This window comes from Schistocerca americana, chromosome 4 (assembly GCF_021461395.2).
Source record: "Schistocerca americana isolate TAMUIC-IGC-003095 chromosome 4, iqSchAmer2.1, whole genome shotgun sequence".
Taxonomy (NCBI): Eukaryota; Metazoa; Arthropoda; class Insecta; order Orthoptera; family Acrididae; genus Schistocerca; species Schistocerca americana.
The window spans coordinates 40,563,912-40,576,941 of record NC_060122.1 but is presented as its reverse complement, the minus strand read 5'-3'; the positions used below and the strand labels follow the sequence as shown (position 1 = coordinate 40,576,941).

At 43.1% G+C, this 13,030-nt stretch overlaps 1 protein-coding gene across 1 annotated transcript in view; it reads left to right on the top strand.

The window, feature by feature from the left end:
* LOC124612567 (dehydrogenase/reductase SDR family member 11-like) overlaps window positions 1-13,030 on the top strand; it is a 78,213-nt gene that overhangs the window by 18,581 nt on the left and 46,602 nt on the right. Inside the window, exon 3 of the mRNA XM_047140849.1 lies at window positions 4,059-4,221. Within this exon, the coding sequence (XP_046996805.1) occupies window positions 4,059-4,221 (163 nt within the window). The remainder of the gene's footprint in view (window positions 1-4,058; window positions 4,222-13,030) is intronic.

Below are 13,030 nucleotides of genomic sequence, written 5' to 3'. Positions count from 1 at the left end.
GTAGGCCCTTTCTGCTAAGGTATAGTTGAGCTGCATCCGTGTAATTCTATTTAGGCTATGCTGAATGACTTTAAGAACGGCGCGTCTAATGCTGACACCTTGTGCAAGCATGCAGTTATCAGGCTAACTGGACCACCGTTAGTTACTTTCGTCTGTGTGTACTAGCAGTTACGTTTTATTTGCATTTCACCTAACCTAATAATTTTGCGCACCCAGCAACGAGGAGAGTTTCTGTCCCAACTTTGCCATATACATTCCCTTTACTGTTGAACGGAGATTCTAGTGTTATGTGAAAGTTATTTGAAGCTCTCGCTCCGGCAGATGACAACTAACACTTCAGGAACCTCACGTCCCATATTTGATATTACATCAGTTTCAGTTATTGGGTTTTCAGATTACGAATTTTTATCTGGAGATCTTGGGGAATTTCGAGTCACACTCAACAAAATGTGTTCCACATGCCCTCTCTTCCCTCTTGGCCGCTTCTGGTCTTTGGTGGACACTGGGATAACTGTACGAGTCTCCGTAGCTCGTGGATTCTTCAGGTAAGCCCTGCACCGAACTGGCGAAGATCCTGCTTTAGACAGTCCACTTGGCTCCAGTTCATAGCAACATGCTCGGGCTGCACATAGTCTTTTCCTGTACGTTCGTGGTATACATATATCCAATATGAATATACCCTGAACTGGGGTAATTTGATGTCAAGCAATAGATATCCCAGTTCGCGTTCGTTATTCAGTACAAGATAATGAAGTTAGCAAAGCGGCGATATATGCAAGCGACTTGAGACTCAACCATGTCCAAATGATACTGATTTTGGAAAGCCTGGCAAATAGTTGTTCACAGGGGGCTCGACGACATGAGGCATCCTTGTAGAAGCTGTGTACTTTGCAAAGATAAATATGTGCCGCTTCTGTCTGGGACCCACAGAAAAATCCGGGCTAACACCTATGTTACCTCCTTTCTGACAGATCATACAATATGAAACAAGTCGGCAGACTCTTGATACGTACCGATTCCATAATTACTCTCTTGCCCGTTGCCAGGTCTGTTTGGAGAAAAAATTGCGAACTATTTAGCGCAGGACCTCCTAAGATATCTTGCTACATCGCAAGAACTCCATAAATCGAAGACTCAGTGAATATCGCGCTGCTCTGATTGCCCGACAGGAGCAACAACTGCTACAGACTTTAATATTGCATCTTCACTATGACAAATACCAACTGCAGTTAGCTGAGACAACGGCAGAATGGTGAACGTTATGTTGCTACATCAGCTTCAACGAATCTGGGTACAGAACCATCTATTAGCACGTATCACAACAGCCCTGCTTCCCCAAGATTCTAGTCTGAAGGGGAAGAAAATTTTCACCATGAATGGGTTAAGAGCACCCACTTAGATTCCAATAAAACGGATATAATTAAAATCCTATTCAAATTGCGATTATTACTCAGATGAAGAGGTGGTCCTATACACTGACGGAAATCTCAACACCAAGGAGTTTTGCGACGTAAACGAAAGATGGTAAGCGTGTGTCTTCATATTAAAGATGATGTCGATTCACAATTCGCCCTTGTCACTTAAGATTTGCGCTAGTAGTACCATTATGAGAAGCCAAAATGGGTTGGCTTCAAATACGTGCGGTCGTAATGGTTAGTTATCTTTGAGATTATACGCGGTGAGTTGATGTTAGTCAACGTTGCCCTTACAGGGACAAAGACGCCATTATCAACACCTCACTGGGTTTGAACGAGGTCCTGTAATAGGGCTACGAGGAGCTGGAGGTTCTTTCTGCAATACTGCAGAAGGACTTGCAGGGATATAACCACAGCACATGACTGCTGGGAGCGGTGGTTACGGGAATGTACGGTCGCAAGAAGACCGGGCTCTGGACGATCACGGGGCACTACCGAGAGGGAACACCATCTGTTTGGGAGTATGGCTCCGACACATCGCACTGCATCTTCAGCAGTCATTTGAGCAGCATTTTGAACCACGGTGACACAACCGACCGTTACAAATGGATTACCCCAAGGACAGCTCCGAGCCAGACATTTTATAGCGTGAATTCCGCTGACCCTAAACTACTGCCGTTTGCGAATTCAGTGGTATCAAGCGAGAGCTCGTTGGAGGGCTGAGTGGAGGTCTGTTGTGTTTTCTGATGAATGTTGGTTCTGCCTTAGTGTATTGGTAAGAAGGAATCCAGCTGAAGGCCTGCAACCATCCTGTCTGCGTGCTTGACACATGGACCTATACTTGGAGTTATGGTGTGGGGTGATATTTCGTACGGCAGCAAGAGCTCTCTCGTGAACAGCCCACGCATCCGGGGTGCAAATTTGTTCGTCAGTCTGGTGATTCGACTTGTTCTGCCGCCATTCATGAATAACAGACCAGGGTTGTTTTCCAACAGGATAATATTCGCCCACATACCGCTGTTTTACTCTTACGTGCTCTGCAAATACTCGACATGTTGCCTTGTCCAATTCGAGCAGCGAATCTGTCTCCAATCGAGCACATATGGGACGTCATCGAACAAAAACTCCAGAGTCATCCACCAACAGCATTAACCGCCCCTTATTGACCGACCAAGTGCAATAGGCATGGAACTCCTTCCCACAAACTGACGTCCGGCACCTGTGTAACACAATGGATGCGCGTTTGCATGCTTGCATTCGACAGTCTGGTGGCTACACGGGTTATCAGTGTACAAAAATTTCACATTTAGAATGGTTTATCTCGCGCTTACATTAACCTATGACCTCGTAATGTTAATCAATTAAATATGTTAACTAGACAAATGTATTCCGTAAATTTCATTACTCTACATTAATCACTTTTTGATATTGCGATTTTTCCCATCAGTGTAGTTGTAAACAGTAGATGTAGCTAGATTGGGGTAACCAGTTTTCATTGTTCGACAGAGAAAGTGATATTGTCATGAAATTTAGTCCATATTTATTAGCGATGTCCCTCAGTGAAGAACCCACTATTACTTCCGTTGCTACTTCGCTTTATGTCTGTTTTTGTGTTATGGCTGTGTCTGTCTTTCTTTTATAATGCATTCACAATGAACAGAACAAAATCAGAAACTGCATGTGATACTGATATGTTGCTACGTTGTTATATTTTGTAATAAGTTGTCCATACGTCTTCCTTTTATGGAAGGTTATGAATAGATTCCTGAAAGAGAGTCGTTATGTTGCGCCATCAACTTCAGACTACCTGGGGCCGAAGTATCTAACAGCACATACCACATCACCCTTGTTTCCCCACAATTCTAGTCTAAAGCGGAAGATTTCCACCATAAATAGATTAAGAGCAGGGCATGTGGCTTCCAGTAGAGCGGCACACCTGACATAGTCGATATCCTATTTGAAAAATGGTTCAAATGGCTCTGAGGACTATGGCACTTAACATTTGAGTTCATCAGTCCCCTAGAACTTAGAACTACTTAAACCTAACTAACCTAAGGACATCACACACATCCATGGCCGAGGCAGGATTCGAACCTCCGACCATAGCGGTCACGCGGATCCTGAATGAAGCGCCTAGAACCGTTCGGTCACAGCTGCCGGCGAGATATCCTATCTGAATTGTGGTTACTGTTCAGGTGAAGAGCTGGTCTTTTAGTCTCTGGTGCACTAAGTACAACAGTGAACACATAACCAACTGAAGTCCTAAAAATTGTTTATTTCTCATACTGATTTGCTTTAAGTTCTTTGAAGAATTATGAAAATGTAAGTTTTTGGTTGTTACCTGTTTGGTGCTTTAATTCGATTAGTCAGTGGTAAAAGCTTAACATTGAATGACTATGGTAAGTTTCTTTACGCATATGATCAAGTTAAGTGAGGCTACCTGTCTTCGCGAATTCCGAGGGTCTGGGGAGAGAAACAAAAATATTATCATCCTTCTTGGCAACAGCTCCTTTGTTCATGTAGTTACGACACTCACTTGTGTAGATTGGAATTTTGTTAAATGATACACTTGATCTATCTCCTAATGATTTTCTTCCTTCTGTCTCGTGCAGATTCGACAAATCTGTCGTTTATTTCTTGCAGGCTCGAGAACTGAAGGACGCTCCGGGTACGCTCTATCCGTTGCAATGTGACGTCACCTGCGAGGAGAATGTTCTATGCGCCTTCAAATGGATCAAAGAGAATTTAGGAGGGGTCGATGTTCTTATCAACAGCGCCGGCGTTTGCAGAGAAAACCTTCCCACAAGTAAGTGAGCCACAGTTCGTCTCCATTCAAGTAAGAATCTTGAGACGTCATGATGCTGCAAAGAATCTGGAAAGAGATTTACGGTTTATATGGACAGGTGGTAAATTACGCACAGAACCGGTGCTGAAAAGGATTCTTGTACGCTTACTGTTTCTCTTGTTTCTCTCTGGCCCACGGCTGGATGTCTTGTTCATGTCGTGTGATATTTTTGAGACTCAGAGCAAGGATCGGGATTAACTTAAGGAAAACATGTGCAAGGGTGGGCCAACTCCGTGCGTCATTTATCATTCACCTCAGGAAAAAAAAAAAAAAAAAAAAAAAAATTAATAGCAATTCTCTCATAAGCCAACCAACAGTTACCAAGAATCTCGTTAAATTAATACAGATAATTGAGGTTTTTAAAGTAATATCGCAATGCATAATGACATTTGCACTATACTTATAATTACAAGTGGTAGTTTAAGAACTTGTGAACGGTGCAACACAGTGATGGCCCGATTACAAAGGCGCGTGGAGTGGCCGCGCGGTTTGAGGCGTCATGTCACGCAGTGCGCGGCCCCTCCCGCCGGAGGTTCGAGTCCTCCCTCGGGCATGGGTGTGTGTGTTGTTCTTAGCGTAAGTTAGTTTAAGTAGAGTTTAAGTCTAGGGGCCGATGACCTAAGCAGTTTGGTTCCTTAGGAATTCACACGCACCGATTACGAACAATCGATGAAATAAACGGGCGGCAGGGCTGCGTCTGCGCGTCTAACAGCACAACTTTGGACTAACCCCACAGCAGGACTTGAATTTAAGTTCAACAAACATCAAATAAAGGGCGTTAAAATGCGTACATCTCCACTGCAGCCGGCCGGGGTGGCAGAGCGGCTGTAGGCGCTACAGTCAGGAGCCGCGCGACAGCTACGGTAGCAGGTTCGAATTCTGTCTCGGGCATGGATGTGTGTAATGTACATAGTTAGGTTTAAGTAGTTCTAAGTTCTAGGGAACTGATGACCTCAGCAGTTAAGTCCTATAATGCTCAGAGCTATTTGAACCATTTCTCCACTGCAACAGTATGCTCAAGACCTGCTCCGAGGCAAACGTTGGACACAAGTACCTATAATGTTGGTTAAGTCGCATAGTGCTCAGAGCCATTTGAACCATGTGAATTACAATGATCTTACAACAACAGAAACACTGACCAAATTACTTTCTCAAAATGACCAAAGTCATGATACCAAAAGAATGGCAATAAACTGCTCAGCTTGAGGTGGAAATGAGAAATCCACAGAAGCGTGTGTGACCTGCCAACACCTAGGCCTCGTGCGTTGACGGGAAAGCCGCCGAAGCAGATGGAAGACGCGTTCCTGCATCGGACCAGCACAACAGCTGCCTATACAAAGCTGTCGACATGTACCAAACGACAAACAGCAGACACGTTTGACAGAAATTAATATACACAGTAGTATTTAAACGGACAATTAAAATTATTCGCAAGTATACCAACTATTAAAACTTTAGCACAGGAGCGCCCCGCTCATAAACATTGCAAGTTAACCTTCCTAGAAATAACAAGGAAAAATGTACAAAGTCATTTGAAAGAAGGCCATAACGTCTACAACAAAGAAAAATCACACTCAGTAGTATCGAATAATGATAACAGTGATTTCAGGAACCAGATTACCATTGCAAAATACTAGCTTGGCACTTACAGAAACCTCCAGACTGACACACACAGGTCCAAAAGGTGTTACTGAAAGGCATAAAAGAACCGGATACCTGGCCAGCTAGCACCGCACGAGAATTAACAGTCTTTAAGTAGAGCAGTTACTGAATAGTCTTCGTACATGATTTCACATAAATGCGAAGGAGGACAATAGCTTCAGGACTCCAAGTATGGACTGGATAATACTGCCCTCCTGCTGGTAGCTGCTAACAAGAGGTTCAGTACACCTCGGCGTATTTAGGCCACCACAATTAACTGATGTATTTCGTAACCACGATACATGCGACGAGAGCCGCTTTTTGCCCTCTCAGCTCACCCGAAGCAACGGTAAACGCTGCAGGTAAAGGAGGGCACCTACAGACTAACGGTCAACGGTTTCAACTCTCTGCATCGGTCATTACGCAGGGTAATCAGGCACACCCGTCCAGATCCGTCTTCCATACACCACTCCTTACTACACAGCCCCAAAGGTAACACTCAACCAAGCAAAGATGATACGACGAGGGCTAGAATCGATGGAACGCGCGCAGAAGTGGCGCCAGTACGATCGCGTGCGAGCGCGCCCTCACAGAAGCAACCACTACTCATTTCTGTTGTACAAACTGCGTGTAGCATAAGAAGCAAAGTTGTCACATATTATTGATACAATTTTCGATAAAGCATCGTTCAGTTCACTAAGTTTGATACGCTTAGTCAATGAAAGAGGAAAAGAGGCAGCAGGAACAACAAAGAAAAGAATCATAAGCTACTCTGGGAAAATGCCGAAAGCAAACCAGCCGTCTACGACGTTCCAAGATGGCAGATGAAGCAGTTCCATGATGAAATAGCAAAGGCAGTGTGTGGCGGTAAGCCATATCACGATCCCAGCTATAGACCACGTAGCCAAAGAAAACTAATAGCATTAGGCGTTCATAGGCGGGCAGATAAGGCAATGTCATGTTGAAACGGCAAACACACTGCGAGATAAACCAGTTGTTGAGACTAGGGATAGGAGACGTAGCTGTTGTTCACGGCTTATGGAATTTGAACGAAAAATAAGCAGGAGGAATCTCTTAGCACACACACACACACACACACACACACACACACACACACACACACACACACGAGGGAGGCCTAATTTCGTCCTATATACGTATAAGCAGGAACTACCTCGAGCTGGGACACAGGCTGACAGTTGCAGTAACTGCAGTGCTGCGGTATGAGGGGGACACCAGCGCATTACAGTATTCGAACCTGTGGAATTAGCTTCAGATAATGCCCACCTGCTAGTCTGCTTTGTTCTGATCTGTAGTAATTTCCGTACAACGACAATTACAATCATTCCATTATACAGCTGATGGTTGCCCATAATCGCTACTGCGAATACATTTCATGTTACTGAAGGCGGTCGTCCGTTGATTAACAGCGGCAGTAGCGGCGCAACATTGGGCTCACCTGTCTGGGGTTTGAATGAGTCTCCAAGACGTGTGCTGTACAGGCCTAGACAGTTATCCTGGTAGGCGACACAGATTAATAATGCGTTAGTATAGCCAGAATAAACTGCCATTCAACAATTGGTAAAATCTTTTACACACTTATGAGAAAAAACATAATGATCAATTGCTTAAAAGCCTGTTGGTCCACATTTGGAAAGCAATACAGCGGCGACTCTGCGTGCAATGGATTCTAGAAGCTCGTGATAGGTTTTCAGATGTTTTCCCCGGTCAAATATTATTTTTAAGCATACGTGAGGGACGATGTTAATTCCAAATGGTTAATGTGTGATTGGAAATCTTCACAAGTGAAGAAAAATCCTTTTTACTAATAATTTGTGGAAAAATTTGTTTTATGTTCTCGGCAATTAAGAACTTCCGAGCCGTCATTGAGATTCGAATTTTGGAACGTGGATTACCCAGAAGACCAACGAGTGATCACAAAGTCGCATTACCCCCTATGGTGTGTCCGTATATACTTAGATGTTGACACTGTGTTCATATGGCAACATGACAGAGGACATCTTTGAGGTTGTGTGACTGTTCTTAATTATTTATTCCGGAGTGTCTGGGTACGCCACCGTTTTCACAACACAGTGTGATTCTCTTACATGTAAGATGCGAAATTCTCCTCCAAATTTCTGGCATGAAGGCAGTAAACGTTCGCCGAACAAAATTCTTAAGTACATCTGTCTCGCAACGTGTGACAGAAACTTTCCATTTTATGAACCCCTTAAAATGCATTGCTCACAGGATGACAGATCACAACTTCGAAGCGGCCACTCCAAAGGTACAAGCGAGTGGACAGAACAACATCCAGTCCGTTTATAATAAAATATCTCATTGAAGCATTCTCTAACAGCGATAACAGAATGGACTGGTGCCCTATCCTGCTGAAACCACATACGCCCGAGCAGTTCCCGATCTTGCAGATGCGGAATAAACCAATCGCGTTGCATGGTGACATAAGCAGTGTGGTTCACAGAAGAGGTGAAGAAATATAGAGCTACCAAGTGGGTTGCAGACATTGCAGCCAACGTCAGGACATGTGTTGGGTTGTGTTCTAGTTCGTCATAAAAATATGGGTTTTCTTTACTCCAGAAACCTTTCTGTCTCTTGCACTGCGACATATTGCACACTTGTCAAAGAAAAACAATCTGTCACTTGAAGGAAGAGTTGCTAAGACATCAAGAATTCACCCACACAAGCCTAATGACTATTCGGATGTTGTTACCATGCAGTTCGTTTGCAAACGAAGGTTTAAATGCCTTTAGCTTATAATCATTCCTGATATGATTTTGTAATGTAGAGTTTAGAACTCCCAATTCCGCCGACCGTTTACGAATGGACTTCTTTTGGCGAACGTTCGACAGACACTGCATCCTCCACAAACGTTTGCATAAGCGTTTATGATCTTCCTGGGCTCATCAAATGTTTTATACATTCAGCTTCGGTTAATCCCGGCGGCCTCAGGCGCTGGAGTCATAGACTGTGCGGCTGTTCCCGGCGGAGGTTCGAGTCCTCCCTCGGGCATGGGTGTGTGGGTTTGTACTTGGGATAATTTAGGTTACGCAGCGTGTAGGGCACGCAGCTTTACTGTATGGTTAAATGATGATGGCGTCCTCTTGGGTAAAATATTCAGGAGGTAGAATAGTCCCCCATTCGGATCTCCGGGCGGGGACTACTCAAGAGGACGTCGTTATCAGGAGAAAGAAAACTGGCGTTCTACGGATCGGAGCGTGGAATGTCAGATCCCTTAATCGGGCAGGTAGGTTAGAAAATTTAACAAGGGAAATGGATAGGTTAAAGTTAGATATAGTGGAAATTAGTGAAGTTCGGTGGCAGGAGGAACAAGACTTCTGGTCAGGTGACTACACGGTTATAAACACAAAATCAAATAGGGGTAGGTTTAATACTGAATAAAAAAATAGGATTGCGGGTAAGCTACTACAAACAGCATAGTGAACGCATTATTGTGGCCAAGATAGACACGAAGCCCACGCCTACTACAGTAGTACAAGTTTATATGCCAACTAGCTCTGCAGATGAAGAAGAAATTGATGAAATGTGTGATGAGATAAAAGAAATTATTCAAGTAGTGAAGGGAGACGAAAAATTTAATAGTCATGGGTGATTGGAATTCGAGAGTAGGAAAAGGGAGAGAAGGAAACATAGTAGGTGAGTATGGATTGGGGGTAAGAAATGAAAGAGGAAGCCGTCTGGTAGAATGTTGCACAGAGCATAACTTAATCATACTAACACTTGGTTCAAGAATCATAAAAGAAAGTTGTGCACATGGAAGAATCCTGGAGATACTAGAAGGTATCATATAGATTATATAACGGTAAGACAGAGATTTAGGAACCAGGTTTTAAATTGTAAGACATTACCAGGGGCAGATGTGGACTCTGACCACAATCTGTTGGTTATGAACTGTAGATTAAAACTGAAGAAACTGCAAAAAGGTGGGAATTTAAGGAGATGGGACCTGGATAAACTGACTAAACCACAGGTTGTACAGAGTTTCAGGGAGAGCATAAGGGAACGATTGTCACGAATGGGGGAAAGAAATACAGTAGACGAAGAATGGGTAGCTCTGAGGGATGAAATAGTGAAGGCAGAAGAGGATCAAGTAGGTAAAAAGACGAGGGCTAGTAGAAATCCTTGGGTAACAGAAGACATATTGAATTTAATTGATGAAGAGAAAATATAAAAATGCAGTAAATGAACCACGCAAAAAGGAATACAAACGTCTCAAAAATGAGATCGACACGAAGTGCAAAATGGCTAAGCACGGATGGCTAGAGGACAAATGTAAGGCTGTAGAGGCTTATCTCACTGGGGGTAAGATATATACTGCCTACAGGAAAATTAAAGAGACCTTTGGAGAAAAGAGAACTACTTGTATGAATATCAAGAGCTCAGATGGAAACCCAGTTCTAAGCAAAGAAGGGAAAGCAGAGATGTGGTAGGAGTATATATAAGGTCTATACAAAGGTGATGTACTTGAGGACAATATTATGGAAATGGAAGAAGATGTAGATGAAGATGAAATGGGAGATACGATACTGCGTGAAGAATTTGACAGAGCACTGAAACACCTGAGTAGAAATAAGGCCCCGGGATTAGACAACATTCCATTAGAACTACTGACGGCCTTGCGAGAGCCAGTCCTGACAAAACTCTACCATCTGGTGAGCAAGACGTATGAGACAGGCGAAATACCCTCAGACCTCAAGAAGAATATAATAATTCCAATCCCAAAGAAGGCAGGTGTTGACAGATGAGAAAATTACCGAACTATCAGTTTAATAAGTCACAGCTGCAAAATACTAACGCGAATTCTTTACAGACGAATGGAAAAACTGGTAGAAGCCGACCTCGGGGAAGATCAGTTCGGATTCCGTAGAAATGTTGGAACACGTGAGGGAATACTGACGCTACGACTTATCTTAGAAAATAAATTAACGAGAGGCAAACCTACGTTTCTAGCATTTGCAGACTTAGAGAGGGCTTTTGACAATGTTGACTGGAGTATTCCCTTTCAAATTCTGAAGGTGGCAGGGGTAAAATACAGGGAGCGAAAGGCTATTTACAATTTGTACAGAAACCAGATGGCAGTTATAAGAGTCGAGGGGCATGAAAGCGAAGAAGCTGTTGGGAAAGGAGTGGCACAGGGGTGCAGCCTCTCCCTGATGTTATTCAATCTGTGTATTGAGCAAGCAGTAAAGGAAACAAAAGAAAAATTCGGAGTAGGTATTAAAATCCATGAAGAAGAAATAAAAACTTTGAGGTTCGCTGATGACATTGTATTTCTGTCAGAGACCGCAAAAGACTCGGAATAGCAGCTGAACGAAATGGACAGCGTCTTGAAAGGAAGATATAAGATGAACATCAACAAAAGCAAAACGAGGATAATGGAATGTAGTCGAATTAAGTCGGATGATGCTGAGGGAATTAGATTAGGAAATGAGACACTTAAAGTATTAAAGGATTTTTGCTATTTGGGGAGCAATATAACTGATGATGGTCGAAGTAGGGAGGATATAAAATGTAGATTGGCAATGGCAAGGAAAGCGTTTCTGAAGGAGAGAAATTTGTTAACAGCGAGTATAAATTTAAGTGTCAGGAAGTCGTTTCTGAAAGTATTTGTATGGAGTGTAGCCTTGCATGGAAGTGAAACATGGACGATAAATAGTTTGGACAAGAAGAGAATAGCTACTTTCGAAATGTGTTGCTACAGAAGAATGCTGTAGATTAGATGGATAGATCACATTACTAATGAGGAGGTATTGAATAGAATTGAGGTGGAGTTCGTGGCACAACTTGATTATAAGAAGGGTCTGGTTGGTAGGACATGTACTGAGGCATCAAGGGATCACAAATTTAACGTTGGAGGTCAGCGTGGAGGGTAAAAATCGTAGAGGGAGACCAAGAGATGAATACACCAAGTAGATTCAGAAGGATTTAGGTTGGAGTAAGTACTGGGAGATGAAGAAGTTTGCACAAGATAGAGTAGCGTGGAGAGCTGCATCAAACCAGTCTCAGGACTAAAGACAACAACAACAACAACAACAACAACATGTAGTGTACAAGCTTAGGGACTGATGACATTAGCAGTTAAGTCCCATAAGATTTCATACACATCTGAACACTTTTTTTGAAGAATAATTAAAATGTCATGTAAGATTTTAGTTATTTTGGTCAATTGCTTGTGTACAGGGTGGATGGTGCTTATTCATACTGCCGGCCTTTAATGTTATCTTGTTAAGACGCACCTTCGTCAGGAGTGGGTCAGTATAAATCTTGGTCCCATCTTCGTTGGTAACCCACCCCCCCCCCCCCAACCGTAGAATGATTCTCTTCCATTGTTCCCTGCTCCCCCTCTACACCCTCTCCCCCCCCCCCTCCTACAATGACACATGCCTGCAACGCTACCAAGGGGAGTTCAACCTTGCGACAGGAAAGGATGAAAGTCAGTTGGCTCAACAGTGGACACTGTGAGGAATGCTGGGCATGATGAAGAATAAACTGGAATTCAATTAGCTGAGATTGATATAAGTAATCTTACATATGTAGATGACACCATACTGGTTGCAGAAGGTGAAAGAGAGTTAAACATCCTGCTGGTCCGAGGGAGAACGTCAAGGAAACGAAAATTGTGCAACTGCATATATCACTGCATGGCATACAGGAGGAGAAAAAACGGAGGTATTTTCTGTGTTGGTGAATGCAGCCACCAAAACAAGAAACCGTTGTTGCTTTGAGGATGGGGGAGGTACAGCGTCGACAGTGTTTTAAGGAGTAGAGACGTAACTTTAAAACAAAAAACCTTATAGTAAATTGTGATATACGGACGTAAGACCTGAGTCGCAAGAAGGCTGGACGGCGTGGAATATATACCTCTGAATTGTGGCATTGGAAGAAAATTCTTAAGAGTTTCATGGACTGCAAAGAGTACGAATACAGAAGATAATACCAGACTGTTGCTTCGACGGTATAATTCTCAACAAACAAACAAACAAAAAAAAAAAAAAAAAAAACAGTCCTACTTTGGGGTCATTACTAGAAGACACCATTCGATGGAAAAGGCGGTAATACTGGGCAAGATCGGAGGCAGAAGAAATGGGCG